The sequence below is a fragment of the Globicephala melas genome, chromosome 3 (genome assembly GCF_963455315.2).
Source record: "Globicephala melas chromosome 3, mGloMel1.2, whole genome shotgun sequence".
In the NCBI taxonomy this organism is placed as follows: Eukaryota; Metazoa; Chordata; class Mammalia; order Artiodactyla; family Delphinidae; genus Globicephala; species Globicephala melas.
Genome location: NC_083316.1, coordinates 106,950,405 through 106,973,231, shown reverse-complemented (window position 1 = coordinate 106,973,231; position 22,827 = coordinate 106,950,405). Strand labels below are relative to the sequence as shown.

Below are 22,827 nucleotides of genomic sequence, written 5' to 3'. Positions count from 1 at the left end.
TGGGTCTTGTTTTTCTATCCATTCAGCCAGTCTATGTCTTTTTGTTGGAGCATTTAATCCATCTACATTTAAGGTAATTATTGATATGTATGTTCTTATTACTATTTTCTTAATTGTTTTGGGTTTGTTATTGTAGGTCTTTTCCTTCTCTTGTGTTTCCCACCTAGAGAAGTTCTTTTAGCATTTATTGTAAAGCTGGTTTGTTTGTACTGAATTCTGTTAGCTTTTGCTTGTCGGTAAAGTTTTTAAATTCTCCGTTGAATCTGAATGAGATCCTTGTGGGGTAACCTTGTTGGTAGGTTTCTCCCTTTCATCACTTTAAATATGTCCTGCCACTCCCTTCTGGCTTGAAGAGTTTCTGCTGAAAGGTCAGCTGTTAGCCTTATGGGGATTCCCTTTTGTGTTATTTGTTGCTCTTCCCTTGCTGCTTTTAATATGTTTTCTTTGTATTTAATTTTTGACAGTTTGATTAATATGTGTCTTGGCATATTTCTCCTTGAATTTATCCTGTATGGGACTCTGTGTGCTTGCTCGACTTTATTGACTATTTCCTTTCCCATATTAGGGAAGTTTTCATCTATAATCTCTTCAAATATTTTCTCAGTCCCCTTCTTTTTCCCGTCTTCTTCTGGGACCCCTGTAATTCTAATGTTGGTGCTTTTAATATTGTCCCAGAGGTCTCTAAGACTGTCCTTAATTCTTTTCATTCTTTTTTCTTTATTCTGCTCTGCAGTAGTTAATTTCCACTACTGTATCTTCCAGGTCACTTATCCGTTCTTCTGCCTCAGTCATTCTGCTGTTGATTCCTTCTAGAGAATTTTAATTTCATTTTTTGAGTTGTTCGTCATTGCTTGTTTGCTCTGTAGTTCTTCTAGGTTCTTGTTAAACGTTTCTTGTATTTTCTCCATTCTATTTCCAAGATTTTGGATAATGTTTACTATCATTACTCTGAATTCTTTTTCAGGTAGCTGCCTATTTCCTCTTCATTTGTTTGGTCTGGTGGGTTTTTACCTTGCTCCTTCATGTGCTGTGTGTTTCTCTGTCTTTTCATTTTGCTTAACTTACTGTGTTTGGGGTCTCCTTTTTGCAGGCTGCATGTTTGTAGTTCCCGTTGTTTTTGGTGTCTGCCACCAGTGGCTAAGGTTGGTTCAATGGGTTGTGTAGTTTTCCCGGTGGAGGGGAGTAGTACCTTTGTTCTGGTGGATGAGGCTGGATCTTGTCTTTCTGGTGGGCAGGTCCACGTCTTGTGGTATGTTTTGGGGTGTCTGTGGCCTTAGTATGATTTTAGGCAGTCTCTCTGCTAATGTCTGGGGTTGTGTTCCTGTGTTGCTAGTTGTTTGGCATAGGGAGTCTGGCAATGTCGCTTGCTGGTCATTGAGTGGGCTGGGTCTTGGTGTTGAGATGGAGATCTCTTAGAGGTTTTTGCCATATATTACGTGGAGCTGGGAGGTCTCTGGTAGACCAATGTCCTGAACTTGGCTCTCCCACTTCAGAGGCACAGCCCTGACACCTGGCTGGAGCACCAGGAGCCTCTCATCCACATGACTCAGAATAAAAGGGAGAAGAAAGGAAGGAAGGAAGGAAGGAAAAAAAGAAAGAAAGAAAGAAAACAAGAAAGAAAGAAAGAAAGAAAGAAAAGAAAGAAAGAAAAGAAAGAGATAAAATAAGTTATTAAAATAAAAAGCAAAAAATAATTATTAAAAAATTTTTTTAAGTAATTAAAAAGAAAGAAAGAAGGAACAACCAAACCAAAAAACAAATCCACCAATGATAACAAGTGCTGAAAACTATATTAAAAACAACAACAACAAAAACGGAGAGAAAGAACTCTAGGACAAATGGTCAAAGCAAAGCTATACAGAGAAAATCACACACAGAAGCATACACATACACAGTCACAGAAGGAGAAAAAGGGGGAAAAAATATGTTGTTGCTCTCGAAGTCCACCTCCTCATTTGGGATGATTCGTTGTCTATTCAGGTATTCCACAGATGCAGGGTACATCAAGTTGATTGTGGAGATTTAATCTGCTGCTCCTGAGGCTGCTGGGAGAAACTTCCCTTTCTCTCTTTGTTCGCACAGCTCCTTGGGTTCAGCTTTGAATTTGGCCCAGCCTCTGTGTGTAGGTCACCTGAGGGCGTCTGTTCTTTGCTCAGACAGGACGGGATTAAAGGAGCAGCTGTAGGGGGATCTCGCTCTCTCAGGCCAGGGGGAGGGAGGGGTATGAAGTGCAGGGTGAGCCTACAGTGGCAGAGGCTGGTGTGACGTTGCGCCAGCCTGAGGTGTACCGTGTGTTCTCCTGGGGAAGTTGTCCCTGGATCATGGGACCCTGGCAGTGGTGAGCTGCACAGGCTCACAGGAGTGGAGGTGTGTATAGTGACCTGTGCTTGCACACAGGCTTGTTGGTGGCTGCAGCAGCAGCCTTAGCATCTCAGTCCCGTCTCTGGGTCCACGATGGTAGCTGTGGCTCAGGCCCGTCTCTGGAGCTCCTTTAAGCAGCACTCTTACTCCCTTCTCCTCATGCACAGGGAAACAAAGAGGCATGAAAAAGTCTCTTGCCTCTTCAGCAGTTCCAGACCTTTTCCCGGACTCCCTCCCGACTAGCCGTGGTGTACTAATCCCTTCAGGCTGTGTTCACGCAGCCAACCCCAGTCCTCTAGTATTTTTATTTTTGATGAAATCCAGTATATGCCTTTTTGGTGGAAGAGTTGGTATTTTTGCACATCCATTGTAAAGAAAGCCTTGCTTACCATAATGTCATGAATATGTTTCTATTATGTTTTTTGTTATAAGTTTTAGAGTTTTAGCTTCTTTGTTTAGATTTCTAATCTGTTTTGAGTTAATTTTTGTGTATGTTGTAAGGTTGGGGCCAAGGTTCAATTTTCTTCCTCATATAAATATCAAGCTATTCCAGCATTATTTGTTTAAAGAGTACTTTTTCTCTGTGCGTTACCTCAACATTTTGGTTGGAAGTCAGTTTACTCCATATTTGTGTGTTTCATTTCATGATGATGACGAATTTGTCAATTTTTCTTGGTCAATTTTTGCTTTAAAGCTATATTCCTGGGTTCATATAATTTAAAATTATAATATGTTTGTGATAAACTGGATTCTTTCATAATTATTTTGTGAACTTTTTTACCTCAAGTAATGCATTTTTCTTTAAAATGAGTTTTGACTCATATTACTATGGCTATATCAGTATTCTTCTGATTTGCATTTTTCTGGTACAGTTTCCATTCTTTGATTTTTAATTTTTGTGACTCATGTTTTACATATATTTCTTATGAATACAATATATGTGAATTATTCGTAAAATCCAGTCTGATAATTTTCATCTTTTAACTACAGACTTTAGTTTTAAATGTTTAAGATTGTTGGTATCTTTTGATTTGCTGCTTGTTGTATGTTTTTGTTGCTTTTCTCTTATCTTGTTTTCTACTGATTGATTTTTTAAAATTTTATTTAAAAAATTATATTTGGTTCTCTATGTTTTCAGTCAATTTTTGTTTATTTTTAAATCCCTTTTTTATACATTTAAACATATTAACATAATATTTTTATATATTCTGCATATGATACAAATATATATGTCTGGTTCTGCTCTCCCTTAGTTTTACTGTTTTGCTTATAGTGTCTATTTCCATCTGTATTTTCTGAACTTTTTTTTACTATAAAATTATATTTGTTGAACTTTATAGAATTCTTTTGAGGCCTGGTTTAAAGGTGACTTACCTTCAAGAAGGATTTGCATTTGCATATACTAGCCACTTTGGTAGCCTCATTAAAATAAATATCTTGAGGGTTCTGGACTTTATAGAGTAGACTGGTGCTGCAAATCCATAGAAGCATTTGCTTGGTTGCAGATCCTCAGGGAAATGGATTTTCTACCTCCACCTAGTACCAAAGTTAATACAGACACATTTTCTGTCTTTCTCCTTTTATGGTGCAAATGCAACACATGTACTACTATGTCTTCTGGCACTGAGCTCGTAGATTCTTTGGGGGTCCCGCTTTACGTAGGGGTCTTGAGTCTCCACTTCGTAAAGGTCTTAGGCTTTATTTTCTGCCCAGTTCCCCTTGGCTCTCAAGGTCTAAACTGGTCATCAGGATTAAGCATAAGTGGGGCTTTGGTTAGCCTAATACTCTGGCTTCCTGTTCTCACTTTGTTTTTGACATGTGAGGAATCCTTAACTTCTTTCCTGTTCAGAGGTAAATATAAAAAGTGTTCTTTTTTTCTCCTTTTGAATTTTGCTCAACATTTTAAACTGTTTTCATTGGGAATTCTTCCCACAGTGGGTTACATGCAAAGCTGCAGGCAAGGTTAAGTTGACCCATACAACCTCATTTACATTTTTATAAATCATAAGCTTATAATGGTTTTGTAAATAGATGACCTACCTGAACTACTCTCCATTTTATACTTTTGAATAAATTATTAACAAATTAATAAAACCATGATCTTCAGAAAAGCATATAATAATTGCAAATGGGGATACAACTCAAAGAGAGTAATGAAAAAGAATAACTGTACTGGAAGGGTATTAAATGTCTTCTGTGAGATAACATCTAGTTTGATGTAGATAAGTTACTTCATTAAAGAATAACCAGTTTGCCAAGAAATGACTTATTTTTCTTTCTTTCTGCTAAAGCTATTTCAGATGAAGATTTTCAATGACTTTGACTTCCTTCCAATGCCTGAAAGAGCTTTTAGGAAATGTGATTTATGGTATTTATTCTCTGATCTATTCTCTCTATTCTTTAGGCAGAGAACACATATCACAAGCTTGAAATCTAGGATTTTAGGTTTGAAATCTAGGATTTTAATACTTTATCATTTCTTTTTAATTGTTTTTTTTCAAACTTGCCCCTCATCCACGTGCCTTATCTCAGTAAATTCCATTATTATTTGCCAAGTTAAGCCAGAATCCTTGAATTTTTCTCTTCTATCAGTACTCACAGCGATTTTCTAACAAGTTTCATCAGCTAACTTCTTCAATGTCTGTAGAAGCACTTGGGTTTTTCTTATTCCTGTTCTCTTGATAGAATCATGCAACTGATCTCCTTGTCTTTGTTCTTGAACCTTTCCATCAGGAGAATTGTTTTTTCCTCAGTCAAGCAAGTAAGGAAACTTAGTAGGTTCTTGAATAAACATGGTAACATACTAATTTTTCCAATAATGATTTAATCTCAAGTAGTATTCAGGATGTTTAGAAGCACTAATGCCATTTCTTTACACAAGTAAAAGACCCTAGTAACTTAGGCCTGATGTTAAGCACAAGGAAAACTGACAATAATAAGGCCAGGCACTTAACACAGATATATAATTTCCTTTTCAAATTGAATGCTCTTTTAACAAGAAAAAGTGATTGAAGATCTATGTTTAAAGATTTGCACCAAGGAAAGAAAATGGGGTCTGGCAAACTTGGAGGTACTAACTGAAGAAAAAAAATAGTCGTTTCAAGATTTGTATTTCCTTCCATTAATTCCATACAATCGATCACATTAATTAAGAAATGGGGAAAAAGGGGGAATTTGGGAGAAGTTCAAGGAAAATTTCTTCATATGTGACATGTACTTTAAAATCACAAGTGTTGCATAGAAGCCAATGATAAAAAAGAAAAAAGAAAAGAAAAGACAGTATGATCAGATACTGTGGCCACACTTCTTGGGTTTAAATCCAGGATCATAACTTTTTAAGATTTGTGACCATGGGAAACAAATTTATTCTCTGTTCCTCTATTTTCTGATTTTAAAAACTGAGAAATTAGAAGTTCCTACTTCATAAAGTTGATGTGAGGACTTATTTAACAAAGATATTTAATGCACTAACCCATGCTAATCACTATACAAGTGTGAATCATCTTTTCTTAATTAAAATTCACTGAAAAATCCTTTATTAATTTCTGTGTAACAGACTCTGTTTTAGTTACTGCAGATATGGCTCTGAGCAAAATGATCCCTGCTTTCAAGAATTAACAATGGAGATAGATAATATAAAGCATGCATGTAAACAAATAAGACAATTCAAACAGCAATAAACTCTAAAGGTAATAAAGCAGGACCATGTAATAGGGAGTGGCCTGGGTAGGGGTCACAGTTGACATGGAGGAAAGGATACATCTGAATAACTGAGAGGACTTGCTGATGTACTGTATTAGAATGGTAAAGAGAGTTATCAAAGAGAACTCCTAGTTTTGGTGTAAACTACTGCATAGAAATTAGTGACTGTGGTAGGATGAATAATGGACCCCCGCCCCCGACAAAGACATCCATGCCCTAAAAGATAGATATCATATAAAGTATCTTCTCTGAACACAGTGAGATGAAGTTCGCAATCAGTAACAGAAGGCAAATTGGAAAATTCACAAATTTGTGGAAATGAAACTACACACTCAAACAACCAATGGATCAAAGAAGAAATCACAAGGTAAATTAGAAAATGTCTTGAGACAAATGAAATGAAAACACAATGTATCAAAACTTACAGGACACAGTGAAAGCAGTGCTATGGGTGGGGGGTGGGTTGGGATTTATAGCTATATACACATTGATACAGAAGAAACATCCCAAATTAACAACCTAACTTTACAACCTCAGAAACTGGAAAAAGAACAAACTAAACTCAAAGCTACAAGAAGAAAAATAGTAATAATAAAGATTAAAACAGACATAAAAGAAATATAAAATAGAGAAAATCAACAAAGCTAGAAGTTAGTTCTTTGAAAAGATCAACAAAGTTGACAAACCTTTAGCTATCTGGCAAAAAAAGAATGAAAAAAAGACAACTAAAAAAAAAAAGACAGAAATGAAAGTGGGGACATTACAACTGATGCTAAAGAAATAAAAAGGATTATAAGAAATACTATGAACAACTGTATGCTAACACACTGGAAAATCTAAATGAAATGAACACATTTTTAGAAACACAAAGCCTACCAAGTCTGAATCACAAAGCAACAGAAATCCTATAAGTATACCTATAACTAGTAAGGAGACTGAATCAGTAATCAAAAATATCCCCTCAAAGAAAAGCACTGGACCTTATGGCTTCACTGGTAAACTCTACCAAACATTTAAAGATCTAACACAAATCCTTAAATTTTAAAAATAATAAAAGTGGAGGGAATACTTCCTAACTCATTCTACGAGGCCAGCATTTTCCAGATATCAAACCTAGACTAAGACATTGCAAAAAAAGAAAACTACAGATCAATTTCCCTTATGAACAATGATGCAACATCCTCAACAAAATACTAGCAAACTGAATTCAGGAGCACAAAAGACATCTAAATCAGAAAGGAAGAAGTAAAATTATTTTTGTTTGCAGATGATATGATCTTATATGTAGAAAACAATAGAAGTTTTACAAAAAGCCCAGTAGAACTAATAAATAAATTCAGCAAAGTAGCAGGATATAAAGTCAACACTCAAAAAGCAATTCAATTTCTATACACTAATAATGAATGATCTGCAAAATAAATTAAGAAAACATTTCTATTTACAAATAGCACAGCATCAAAAAGAATTAAACACTTGGGAATTAACTTAACAAAGGAGGTGAAAGACTTATACAATGAAAACTACAAAACATTTCTGAAAGAAATTAAAGAAGATGTAAATAAATGGAAACACATTCCAGGTTCATGAATTGGAAGAGTTAATATTGTTAAGATGTCAATATTATCCAAAGTGCCCTACAAATTGAATGGAATCCCTATCAAATTTCCAATGGCCTTTTGTGTAGAAGTGAAAAAAAACCCTATCTTAAAATTTATAGGGAATCTCAGGAGACCATGAATAGCCAAAACAATCTTGAAAAACAGGAACAAAGCTGGAGACTCACACTTCCTGGTTTCAAAACTTACTAGAAAGCTACAGTAATCAAAACCCTGTGCTACTGGCATGAAAACAGACATATAAACCAAGGGAATAGAACAGAGATCCCAGAAATAAACCTTTACAAATATGGCCAAATGATTTTCGACATGGGTGCCAAGATCATTCAATGGAGAAAGGACAGTCTTTCAACCAGTAGTCCTGGGAAAACTGAGTATCCACATGCAGAAAACTGAAGTTGGACCCTTAACTAATACCACATATAAAATTTAACTCCAAATGGATCAAAGATCTAAATGTCAGACCTAAAACTATAAAACTCTTAGAAGAAAATAATATGCAAAAGCTCCACAACATTGAATTTGACAATGATTTCTTGGACATTGCACCAAAGGTACAGATTATAAAAGAAAAATAGACAAATTTCATGAAAACTTAAAACTTTTGTACATTAAAAGACATTACTAACAGAGTAAAAACCTACAGAATGGGACAAAATATTTGAAAATCAATCTGATAAGGGATTATAATCCAGAATATATCGAGAATTTCTAAAAACTCATGAACAAAAAAATCAAAGAACCTAATTGTAAAAGGACCTAATTTAAAAATGGGCAAAGGACCTGAAGAGATATTTCTCCAAAGAAGTTATACAAAACCAACAAGCACATGAAAAGATGCTCAGTATCACTAATCATTAGAGAAATACAAATCAAACCCATAATGAGATATCACCTCATAGCCATTAGGATGGCTACATTCAAAATAAACAGAAAACAAGTGTTGGTGAGGATATAGAGAAACTGGAATCCTTTCACCCTGTTGGTAGGAATGGAAAATGGTACAGCAACTGTGGAAAATGTTACGCAGTTCCTCAAAAAATTAAAAATAGAATTAGTCTATCATCCAGTAATTCTACTTCTAGGTATATACTCAAGAGAATGAAAATCCAGGTCTTGAAGAGATATTTGTACACCCATATTCATAGCAGCATTATTCACAATAGCTACAATGTGGAAGCAACCTAAGGATCCATGGATGAATGAACAGATAAGCAAAAGGTGTTATACACATACACTGGAATACTATTCAGCCTTTAAAAGGAAGGGAATGTTGACATATGCTACAGTATGGATACATCTTGAGGACATAATTATAAGAGATATGTCAATAATAAAAAGACAGTTACTGTATGATTCCATATACATGAGGTATGCAGAGTGGTCAAATTCATGGAGATAGAAAGACTAATGGAGGTTACCAGAGGATGGGAGGAGGGGGGAATGGTGAATTGCTATTAATGGGTACAGAGTTTCAGTTTTACAAGATGAAAAGAGTTCTGAAGAAGGATGGTGGTGGTTGAGCACCAAAGTGAATGTACTCAATGCTATCAAACTGTACACTTAATATAGTTAAGATGGTAAATATCATGTTACGTGTATTCTACCACAGTGTAAAAAAAAGTTTTGAAAGGGAATAAAGATACCCACATCTGAATCCCTGGAACATATGAATGCTATCTTATATGGCAAGTAAATACCTTTGCAAATATGATTAAATTAAGGATCTTGAGAAGGGGAGATTATCCTGGATTACCCAAGTGGGCCTAAAATGCAATCATATGTAGCCTATAAGAGGTAGGAAGAGAGTGGTCTGAACACAGAAAAGAAGAGAAGGCAGTGACACTAGGGAGGCAGATGTTGGAGTGTTGTGGTAACAAGCAGAAGAATGTTGGTAGCCACTAGAATCTGGAAGAGGCCAGGAATGGATGACACCCTAGGGACTCCAGAGAGAGCACAGCTTTGCAGACACCTTAATTTCTGGTCCAGTAAAACTGATCATGGCCTCCAGAACTGTGGGATAATACATTCCTGTTGTTTTATACCACCAGCTTTGTGGTAATCATCACTACAGTCATAGGACACTAATACAGTGACATTTACTATAGTGGGGAAAACTAGGAAGAGGTTTCAGCACAGATAAAAACAAAGTTTTTGATTTAGGCATTATTTCTGAGGCACATATGAGAATTTGATAATTTACATCAAACAAAAATGTAAAGCAAAGGAGCCAAATGTGATTCCCTAGGGAGAGAGCAGAGCAGAGCAGAGCACAGGGTCCAGGCTTGTGCTCCACAGTATGGGAACACTGGGAAACCATGTAGAGATTGAGAGTCCAACACAAGAGGGCATTTGCTGTCCTTGATAAACATAGTTATTGTCAAGGAGAGACAAAAACAAGACAGGATTGGTTGAAGACCCTGGTTAGTAAGGAATTAGAGGGAGCATGGAGCTGTCAAATTTGTAAAAATGGTAGGTGTATTTAGGCACATTTGCTAGGGTATTAAAAATCAGAGCACAATGTGGAGTTTTGTAGAATTTGAGAAAACTCCATTTGAGACACCTATATTCCTTTCCAGCTTGGAAAAAAGAAAACATATTCCCAAATGTAATTGCCAACTGTCTACTATTAAACGAATGTATTAAAACTGTCTCAATTTTACACAGCACCTCCAAAAATGGGTATTAATCTGAATTTGGATATATGGGATGATTTACTTGCATTTAAAATGCATTTAAAAACCACAGCAGGTAAAAATAGATAAACTTTATACATTAATAATGACCGACTAATGGGTGTGTCACATGATAAAAAATTTCTTGGGTTTCCCTGGTGGTGCAGTGGTTAAGAATCCGCCTGCCAATGCAGGGGACATGGGTTCAATCCCTGGCCTGGGAAGATCCCGCATGCCGCAGAGCAACTAAGCCCGTGCACCACAACTACTAAGCCTGCGCTCTAGAGCCCACGAGACACAACTACTAAACCCACGTGCCACAACTAGTGAAGCCTGTGCACCTAAAGCCCGTGCTCTGCAACAAGAGAAGCCACAACAATGAGAAGCCTGTGCACTGCAACGAAGAGTAGCCCCCACTCGCCGCAACTAGTGAAAGCTCGTGCACAGCAACGAAGACCCAACACAGCCAAAAAACAAACAAACAAATAAATAAATAAATTTCTTGTATTGTTCCTTTCCTCAAATTTTCCTACTCCTAGAAAACAAACCCTAATGTGAAAAATGATTTGATCCAAGTATAGACCATTTTTAATTTTACAGAGCAGAAACAATCATGTAACAACACTGGGTTATTTTTTCATGTACAAAGTGTTTCCCTATTGGGACATTATTTCTGAGTTGAGAAAGAATAAGGAGGAAATAATTTTGTTAAGAAGGAAAAAAAGATATAAAGGTTTTCTTTAAAGATAATATAAATACAGTGTTTATGGCTTTTGATCTGTTGAATGCAGAGAGACAGCCACAGAATTTTAAGGATGCTGGTCTTCACATCCCCCTTCCTTATCACCTGGGGAGGAGACAGAACAGTGTAAATTTAACACTGGCTTAAACAGCTACACATCTGCAGTGGACAGAAACTGAAGCTGAATTTCTTTCATAGGAGCCTGGGAATTATAGCCTATGTGTATAGCTGAATTTTGCTGAAGTAGTGAGTGCTGATTAAGGCAGTTAAATGAATAAAGGCCATCATTAAGAGTGACCTTGTGGAAGACCTGTTAATGAGGCTAATTTTTTGAGAAACAGATTTTTAGGTTGGAGACAAGACGGCTGAGTAGAACTAGAGTGCAACTCCTCTCAAGAAAACACAAAAGTCACAATAAACTGTTGAATAACCATTGACAAGAATGACGGGAATCTACCAAAAAAGATATTCTACATCTAAAGACAAAGAAGAAATCCCAGTGAGATGGGGGAGGACATGAGAAGCAAGAGGAACTACAACTCTGCAGCCTACGGAACAGAAATGACAATCACAGAAAGTTAGACAAATGAGACAACAAAGGAATATGTTCCAGACAAAAGAACAAGATAAAACCCCAGAAGAACAATGAAGTGAACTGGAGATAGGCAATCTACCCAAAAAATAATACAGAGTAATGATAGTAAAGATGATCTAAGATCTCGGAAAAAGAATGGAGGCACAGACTAAGGAGATACAACAAATGTTTAACAAAGAGCTAGAAGACATAAAGAATAAACAAACAGAAATGAACAATATAATAACTGACATGAAAAACACACTAGAAGGAATCAATAGCAGAATAAATAAGGCAGAAGAACGAATAAGTGAGCTGGAAGACAGAATGGTGGAAATCACTGCCGTGGAACAGAATAAAGAAAAAAGAATGAAAAGAAATGAAGACAGCCTAAGAGACCTCTGGGACAACATGAAACACACCAACATTTACATTATGTGGGTCCCAGAAGGACACAAGAGAGAGAAAGGACCTGAGAAAATATCTGAAGAGACAATAGCTGAAACTTCCTTAACATAGGAAAGGGAACAGTCACCCAAGTCCAAGAAGTGCAGAGTTCCATATAGGATAAACCCAAGGAGGAACACACTGAGATACATATTAAATTGATAAACATTAAAGACAAAGAGAAAATATTAAAAGCAACACTTGAAAAGCAACAAATAAAATACAAGGGAATCCCCATAAGGTTATCAGCTGATTTTTCAGCAAAAACTCTGCAGGACAGAAGGGAGTGGCATGATATATTTAAAGTGATGAAAAGGAAAAACCTGCAACCAAGAATACTCTACCCAGCAAGGCTCTCATTCAGATTCAATGGAGAAATCAAAAGATTTCCAAACAAGTAAAAGCTAAGAGAATTTAGCACCACCAAATCAGCTTTACAGCAAATACTAAAGGAACTTCTCTAGGCAGAAAAGAAAAGGCCACAACTAGAAAGAAGAAAAACACGAACGGGAAAGCTCACAGGTAAAGACAAACAGAGTAAAGGTAGGAAATCATCCACACACAAATATGATATCAAAACCAGCAACTGTGAGGAAAGTACCAATGCAGGATATTAGTAATGCATTTGAAAGTGAGACCAGCAACTTAGGACAATCTTGTCTATATACAGACTGCTATATCAAAAGCTCATGGTAACCATAAACCAAATATCTACAATAGCTATACACATAAAAAAGAAAAAGGAATCCAAACACAACACTAAAGATAGTCATCAAATAACAAGAGAAGATAATAAAAGAGGGATGGAAGAAAAAAGACCTACGAAAACAAATCCGAAACGATTAACAAAATGGCAATAAGAACATACATATTGATAATTACCTTAAATGTAAATGGATTAAATGCTCCAACCAAAAGACATAGAGTAGATGAATGGATATGAAAAGAAGATTCGTATATATGTTGTCTACAAGAGACCCACCTCAGATCTAGGGACACATACAGATTGAAAGTGAGAAGATGGAAAAAGGTATTCCATGCAAATGGAAATCAAAAGAAAGCTGGAGTGGTAATACTCATGTCAGACAAAAGAGACTTTAAAATAAAGGCTGTTAGATGAGACAAAGAAGGACACTACATAATGATCAAGGGATCAATCCAAGAAGAAGATATAACAATTGTAAATATATATACACCCAACACAGAAGCACCTCAATATATAAGGTAAATGCTAATAGCCATAAAAGGAGAAATCAACAGTAACACAATCATAGTGGGGGACTATAACACCCCACTTACATCAGTGCACAGATCTTCCAGACAGAAAATGAATAAGGACACATGGGCCTTAAATGACACATTAGACCTGATGGACTTAATTAATATTGATAGAACATTTTATCCAAAAGCAGCAGAATACACATTCTTTTCACATGCACATGGAACATTCCCCAGGATAGATCACATGCTGGACCATAAAGCAAGTCTCAATAAATTAAAAAAAACTGATATCATATTAAGCATCTTTTCTAAAAACAACACTATGAGATTAGAAATCAACTACAAGAAAAAAACTGCACAAAAACACAAACACATGGAGGCTAAACAATATGTTACTAAATAATTAATCAATCGCTGAAGAAATCAAAGAGGAAATCAAGAAATATCTAGAGACAAATGAAAATGAAAACATGACAAAACAAAACCTATGGGATGTGGCAAAAGCAGTTCTAAGAGGGAAGTTTATAACAATACAATCTTACCTCAGGTAACAAGAAAAATGACAAATAAACAACCTAACCTTACACTTAAAGCAACTGGAGAAAGAAGAACAAACAAAACCCAAAGTTAGTAGAAGGAAAGAAATCATAAAGATCAGAGTGGAAATAAATGGAATAGAGATGAAGAAAACAGTAGAAAAGATCAAAGAAACTAAAAGTTGGTTCATTGAAAAGATAAACAAAATTGATAAACCTTTAGGCAGACTCATCAAGAAAAAAGGAAGAAAGCCCAAATCAATAAAACTAGAAATGAAAAGGAAAAGTTACGACACCACAGAAATAAAAAAGGATCATAAGAGACTACTATAAGCAAGTATTTGCCAATAAAATGGACAACCTAGAAGAAATGGACAAATTCTTAGAAAGGTACAATCTCACAAGATGGAACCAGGAAGAAATAGAAAATAAGAACAGACCAATCACAAGTACTGAAACTGAAACTGTGATTAAAAAATTCCCAACAAACAAAAGTCCAGGACTTTTACTGGCTTTACAGGTAAATTCTATCAAACATTTAGAGAAGAGTTAACAACCATTGTTCTAAAACTATTCCAAAAAATTGCAGAGAAAGGAATACTCACAAACTCATTCTATGAGGCTGCCATCACACTGATACCAAAACCAGACAAAGATACCACAAAAAAAGAAAATTACAGATCAATATCATTGATGAACATAGACCCAAAAATACTAGCAAACCGAATCCAACAATACATTAAAAGGATCATACACCATGATTAAGTGGGATTATTCCAGGTATGCAAGGATTTTTCAGTCTCCACAAATCAATCAGTACGATACACGACATTAACAAATTGAAGAATAAAAACCATATGATCATCTCAATCGGTGCAGAAAAATCTTCTGACAAAGTTCAACACCCATTTATGATAAAAACTCTGCAGCAAGTGGGCATAGAGGGAACATTCCTCAACATAATAAAAGCCATATATGACAAACCCACAGCTAACATCATACTCTATGGTGAAAAGCTGAAAGTATTTCCTCTAAGAACAGGAACAAGACAAGGATGTGCACTCCTGCCACTTTTATTCAACATAGTTTTGGAAGTCCTACCCATGGCAATCAGAGGAAAAAAAGAGTAAAAGAAATCCAAATTGGAAAAGAAGTAAAATTGTCACTGTCCGCAGATGATATGGTACCATATATAGAAAATCCTAAAGATGCTACCAGAAACCTTCTAGAGCTCATCAATGAATGTGGTAAAGTTGCAGGACGCAAAATTAATACACAGATTTCTGTTGCATTTCTATACAAAAACAATGAAATATCAGAAAGAGAAATTAAGGAAACAATGCCATTTACCATCACATCAAAAAGAAAAAAATACATAGGAATAAACCTACCTAAGGAGGCAAAAGACCCCTACTCTGAAAACTAAAAGACTTTGATGAAAGAAACAGAAGATGAGGCAAACAGATAGAAAGATATACCCTGTTCCTTGATTGGAAGAATCAATATTGTCAAAATGACTATATTACCCAAGGCAATCTATAGATTCAATGTAATCCCTATCAAATTCCCAATTACATTTTTCACAGAAGTAGAACAAAAAATTTAAAAATTTGTGTGGAAACACAAGATACCCCAAATAGCCAAAGCAATCTTGAGAAAGGAAAATGGAGCTGGAGGAACCAGGCTACCTGACTTCTGACTATACTACAAAGCTAGAGTAACAGTTTTGTACTGGCACAAACACAGAAATATAGACAAATGGAACAGGATAGAAAACCCAGAAATAAACCCACACACCTATGGTCAATTAATCTATGACAAAGGGGGCAAGAATATACAATGGAGAAAAGACAGTCTCTTCAATAAGTAGTGCTGGGAAAACTAGACAGTTACATGTAAAAGACTGAAATTAGAACATTCTCTAACACCATAATACAAAAATAAACTCAAAATGGATTAAAGATCTATATGTAAGACTGCATATTATAAAATTCTTAGAGGAAAACATAGGCAGAATACACTTTGTCATAATTTGCAGCAATATCTTTTTGGATCCACCTCCTAGAGCAATGAAAATAAAAACAAAAATAAGCAAACAGGACCTAATTAAACTTAAAACCTTTTGCACAGCAAAGGAAACCATAAACAAGACAAAAAAACAACCCACAGGATGGGAGAAAATGTTTGCAATTGATGCAACTGACAAGAGATTAATCTCCAAAATATACAAACAGTTCACGCAACTCAATATGTAAAAAACAAACAACCCAATCCAAAAATGGGCCAAAGATCTAAATAGACATTTCTCCAAAGAAGACATACAGATGGTCAAAAGCACATGAAAAGATGCTTAACATCGCTAATTATTAGAGAAATGCAAATCAAAACTACAATGAGGTATCACCTCACACCGGTCAGAATGGTCCATCATCAAAAAGCTTACAAACAGTAAATGCTGGAGAGGGTGTGAAGAAAAGGGAACCTTTTTCTACACTGTTGGTGGGAATGTAAATTTGTACAGCCACTATGGAGAACATTATGGAGGTTCCTCAAAAAACTAAAAATAGAGCTACCATATGATCCAGCAATCCCACTCCTGGGCATATATCTGGAGAAAACCTTAATTCGAAAAGATACATGCACCCTAAATATTTATTGCAGTACTATTCACAATAGTGAAGCTATGGGAGCAGTGTACATGTCCATGAACAGATGAATGGATAAGGAAGATGCCGGTACATATATACAATGGAATATTACTCAGCCATAAAAACGAATAAAATAATTCTATGTGCAGCAACATAGATGGATCTAGAGATTATCATACTAAGTGATGTCAGAGAAAGACAAATATCATATCACTTACATGAGGAATCTAAACAAATGATACAAATGAATTTACTTACAAAACAGAAACAGACTCACAGACTTAGAAAACAAACTTATGGTTACCAAAGGGAAAAAAGGGCGAGGGTGTAAATTAGGAGGTTGGGATTAACATATACACACTACTATATATAAAATAGGAATCAACAAGGACCTACTGTATAGTATAGGGAACTCTACTCAATATTCTGTAATAACCTAAATAGGAAAAGAATCTGAAAAAGAACAGATATATGTATATGTATAACTGAATCACTTTGCTGTACACCTAAATCTAATACAACATTGTAAATCAAATATGCTCCAATATAAAATAAAAATATAAAAATAAAAAAATAATATAAATACAATGTTTAAATTCTGGGAGAATATTTAGTCTTTTTCCAGCATATCACATTACATACCTCTATCTGTGGATGCCATGACTATAAAAGATCATTTTACATGACTTAGTTTGAAATATTAATTTATAAGCAATATGTATTTTGACAACATAATATTTTCTTTCATATATTTAAAAATCATTAACTGGCCTAATTAAAATAGCTGATAGAATTTTTTTCCAGAAGTAGTACTTAAAGATTTAAAAACACTTTCTCAAGGGCCCAATTAAATAAAATCATAAATGAAAAGAAAGTTACAATTAACACCAGAGAAATACAGAGGATCATAAGAGATTACTATGAATAATTATACATCAATAAATTGGACAACCTATAAGCAATGAATAAATTCCTGGAAATGTGCAATCTCCCAAGACTGAATCAGGAAGAAGTAGAAAGTATGAAAGACCAATTACCAGTAATGAAATTGATTCAGTAATCAAAAAACTCCCAATAAACAAAAGTCAAGGACCAGACAGCTCCACAGGTGAATCTACCAAACATTTAAAGAAGAGTTAATGTCTATCCTTCTCAAACTATTCCCCAAAACTGAAGAGAAAGGAACACTTTCAAATTCATTCTGTGAGGCCAGAATTGCCTTGATACCAAAACTAGACAGAGACACCAGAAGAAAAGAAAATTACAGGCCAATATCCCTGATGAATATAGATCTAAAACTCCTCAACAAAATATTAGAAAATCAAATTCAACAATACATTAAAAGGATATTACACCATGATTAAGTGAGGTTTATCCCAGAGTTGCAAGGATGGTTCATTATCCACAAATCAATGTGACACATCATGTAAACAAACTGAGGAATAAAAATCATATAATCATCTCAATAGGTGCAGAAAAAGCTTTGTACAAAATTCAACATTTATTTATGATAAAAAAAACTTTCAATGAAGTGGGTATAAAGGGAATATACCTCAACATAATAAAGGCCAGATATGACAAAACCACAGCCAACATCATACTCAATCGTAAATAGGTGAAAGCATTTCCTCTAGAATCAGGAATAAGATAAAGATGCCCACTCTCACCACTTTCATTCCATATAGTATTGGAAGTCCTAGCCATAGCAGTCAGACAAGAAAAACAAACAAAACAAACAGAAACTCTTAGATACAAAGGGGTGACTGCCAGAGAGAGAGGGCGGGGGGGGGTACATGAAATAGGTGAAGGGTAGTAAGAGGTAAAAACCTCCAGTAATGAAATTAGCAAGTCAAGGTCCTGTCATACACAGCAAAAGGAATATGGTCAATAACATTGTAATAACTTCATTTGGGAACAGATGGTTACTAGACTTATGGTGGTGACCATTTCATAATGTATGCATATGTCAAAGCACTATGCAGTATACCTGAAACTACATAATAATGCAAGTCAACTTTTTCTATTAAAAATTTTTTAAAAAATACTTTCTTCATAAATGAGTACACCTGAAGTGAGGCAAAAGAGAGCATTGTCTTCCATTAAAAGGGGAAGTCCTTTTAGTACATAGAAATTTTTTTAAGAATCCCACAAGATTTCCAAATTATAGAGCAATCATTATATATATATATATACACACACATTGATGTATGCATTTGCACATGCAGTAAACATGAATATGTATACATTTATGTTCATGAATATATGAAATATATTTATTAAATATGTATATATATATATATATATGAAATAAAACATACCCAAATCCCCCAATGAGTGTTTGTTTCCCAACACGGACTAACATGAGGAAGTAATTTATAACACCCACCGCCACCAAACACAGAGACAACCAGATTGCTTTTGCTCCTGGGAAGCCCCTGGGAGGGAAGGAAAAAATTCCTACTTGATATGACAAGAGGTGCTTCCTGGGAAATTCAAACATGTAACTAGAAACACACTAAAGTCTTGGGCATAAGAGCACTCTCAGGGCAGGGCAGCTAAGCTTGGACTTGCATGGGCTCTGCGTCTGTAACACAGGTTACCTAAGTAGCTGTGTGCCGGCTTTTCCTCCACAATTTTGATTCTTCTTGCTCCAGCAGGTATCACCAACACTTCTACATAACCTGTAAGAATCAATAAAACATGAAATACATCTTGAGTTTTTTCTAATTCTTCTTTTCTTCATTGACTTGCCCTATCTCTCTTTTGGTTTTGGCTTTTGCTGTGATACTTCAATACCTATGTAAAGAAAAAAAATTATGTATAAAAGCTGTCATAAGTTCAAGTGGAGAAGTTTCTTGGAAAAATGTTGAGAATACAACGCTATCAAGAGCAAGTAGGTGACTGTAAATCTCCCTGACAGCTTATGAATTATGAGGTGAGAAAAAAAGCACAACAGGACAGCCTGGTTAGAAACACAGTGAATCTTGGAACAGAGCAAACAGCCTTAAGTTCTGCTCATGGAACGCCTTTAAGTTAGAAAGTGGGTGGAAGGAGCAAACACAGCTGGAGAGCATACAGATGGCGGATGTCTGGTCCCTGAAGTTGTTGAGTATAGGACAAGAGAGACCAAGCCCTCTCTGGAAGATTAGCCAAGGGTTTTGAATCTGGGGCTGGAGAGAAGTGTAATAAGGCCACACCAAGCAATCTGGTGTCACCCTGGAAGGTGTCAGACGGCTAGGAGCAAGATACAATTAGGTGTTTCTTAGGAAATATTCTTCAGCAGTGGTTAGGAATGTAATGCCTGAAGTGAAATAAGATGGTAAGATAAAGCTGGATAGAAGAGAAAGTGTGCATAAAAAGTCAAAATCAAGACTTCATTTGGTACAGAAAAGACAGCAGATGCCAACTTTTGGCTTAATAGTTATGCTTTAAAATTATAGTAAAATAACATTTAATAGTCTTCTTAGTACTTCTGTGTAGCTACATACAGCCCTGATAAAAGTCTAATTTCAAAGCTACGTTAAAAAGGTATAACAGCTAATCCCAGAGTTGTCTCCTGTTGATCAATAATTCAAATTCCTGAAACTGTTGACAGTTATTTGGTGTTTACCAAAAGGTAACAGACACCCCACCTGGTGGTAGTGTCCGGGATTAGAGGTCTGTGCTTTTCAAATCAACATTTCCATTAGCAAATAATACTTACTCAATTTAACCATTTTTAGTAACACCAAATCATACAAGCACTTCCACTTTGTTATATGAACACAATATGCAGCAATGAAAATGGAAACAAATGTTTACTGTCTATTGGTATATTGAAGTAAGGTAAGAAGGTCTGTGTACTCAATGAGCTTATAATTGAATCAAGACAAGGCACAAATATCTTACATAAAAACGACTTAAATAAAACTTCCAAATTTATGTTAAAAAGATCATATTCAAAATAGTTTAATTCCCTGCTGAAGAATGTAAATCAATGTTGTTTAAACTGTCCCCCTTCTCTGATCACGTCAATACTCAAAAGTTTCGCTGCTATTTTAACTCACAGAAGTGGGATTTTTTTCCTTTTTTTCTTTTAAGTGGTTATATACATTACTTATGTTTGAGAAACACTGGCATCAGCAGGAGTCACAATGATTCAGAGGAGAGAACATTTCATATAGTCAAGGAAAGCTTCATAAACAAGCAGATAGATTAACTGTCTTTGAAGAACGTATAGAATTTGGATATACAGGTGACCCTTGAACAATGCAGGGGTTAAGGGCACTGATCTTCCATGCAGTAAAAAATCTGAGTATAATAAATAGTGCACCCTCTGTATCCGTGGTTCTACATCCGTGGATTCAAACAACTGCAGGTCGTGTGGTACTATAGTATTTACTATTTTTAAAAATCCACATATAAGTGGACCAATGCAGTTCAAACCTTTGTTATTTAAGAGTCAACTACATACAGAAAAAGAATGAGTTCACTGAATGTAAAGAAAAGTAACATAGTAAGTGGTATTTTTAGGACCACAGAAATATAATAATTCTGACAGAATGAGAAGGTGTAAGAACTTGGCTATATTAGGAGAGTTTAAATGCATGCCCAGGACACTGAATTTATCCATTTGAAGCTACTGAACATTCTACAGCAAGGAATGTGGTAGTTAGATACCAGCTTGGAGAGGCTTTATCTGACAGCAGTATGCAAGATGCCCAGCGATATAGTTGTAGATAACAGTGTCAGGAGGCTAATGTAAAAATCCAGGAGTGCTAGAGGCTAAGGTAGAAAAACCAGAAGGCATAGTAAAGAAAACAAATTCTGAATTTGAGAACCAATAGAAAGTGGGGAAATAAACATTGAACACAATTCTTCATTATTATGTGCAAATGCAGCCATCGTTTATAGGAACATGGAAGTCAAGTTTGGGCAATAATCTGATGTTTGGCTTTGCAATTTGTTTTTAACAAAACAGTATAACACACTAGTAAAAATATCCAGTAAGAACTCTGGAACTTCTGCAACTCCAGGAAAAGGTCAGCCTGTTGAAGTACCTTTGTGAGGCAGTAATTTAAGCCATGAGAGTTAACGGAGAAAACTGAGAGACAGAAGAAGTCAAGGATGCAACCTCGGTGACAGTTATGTTTTTTTTTTTTAATTTGTTTATTTAATTTATTTATTTTTGGCTGCATTGGGTCTTCATTGCTGTGTGCGGGCTTTCTCTAGCTGCAGCGAGTGGGGGCCACTCTTTGTTGCGGTGTGTGGGCTTCTCACTGTGGTGGCTTCTCTTGTTGCAGAGCATGGACTCTAGGCACGCAGGCTCAGTAGTTGTGGCTTGCGGGCTCTAGAGCACAGGCTCAGTAGTTGTGGTGCATGGGCTTAGCTGCTCCACAGGATGTGGGATTTTCCTGGACCAGGGCTCAAACCCATATCTCCTGCATTGGCAGGCAGATTCTTAACCACTGTGCCACCAGGGAAGCCCTATGGTTTTTAACAGAGAGACTGAAAAAAAAAAATTAGGAAAGAATACAGAGAAGGAATAATCATGAGAGGTAGAGATCTGGCTATTTTGATGTAGTAGGATCTTATGAATTAGAATATTTTAAAAAGAATTGTTGGTGCAAAAAGCTGTACAGACATCAAAGAGAAAGGTGACCAAGGAGAGCCCATTGGATGTCACAATCAAGAGGTAACTGTTCATCTCTGAGCAAATAAATTTAGTAATGTGTTTGGAGAAGATGATAAGTTTCAGGATGTTGAAAAAGAAGAGTAGATAGAGAAAAGTAGAGGAGAGGTAGTAACTGTAAATTCCTGTTTGAGTTTAGCAGGAAACCCAGAGGTATGTTGTATTTTAGGACAACAGTTACGTATAAGTTTATAGTAATATCTATATACTACAGATAGTATAGAGCAATATATAATATAGAGCAATTATTCAATTGAAAAGGCTTGGAGGACAGGTGAGTTAGATTAAGTTTAAAGAAGAAAGAGAGCAAGAAAAATATTAAGCAAAGACATCTGAAGAGGGATAGCCGAAGACTGAGGCTCTAGATATTTTTCAGTAAATAAGCCATTTAGCACAATTGAGAATGCACATTTTTAAAAGAAGTGAATATACGAGTGGTTACTGCTGAGCTCAGAAGCTGAAATAAAACCTGTGATGTCAAGGTCATAAATTTGATCCTCACGTTGGACAGTTTGCTTTGTACATAGGAAGATCCTATTTCATAACCAGAGATCCCATTCTTAATCAGCCATCTTAAAATGCCCAAAGTAATCATTATCTTCTCGGTAGTATTAATGATAAATGCCACATTTTG

The 22,827-nt window shown here is 35.7% G+C and overlaps 1 protein-coding gene across 1 annotated transcript in view; it reads right to left on the bottom strand.

Moving 5' to 3' along the window:
- The window catches only part of ADAMTS19 (ADAM metallopeptidase with thrombospondin type 1 motif 19), a 280,962-nt gene that overhangs the window by 66,954 nt on the left and 191,181 nt on the right, over window positions 1–22,827 (bottom strand). The window contains exon 16 of the mRNA XM_070045097.1: window positions 19,123–19,203. Within this exon, the coding sequence (XP_069901198.1) occupies window positions 19,123–19,203 (81 nt within the window). The remainder of the gene's footprint in view (window positions 1–19,122; window positions 19,204–22,827) is intronic.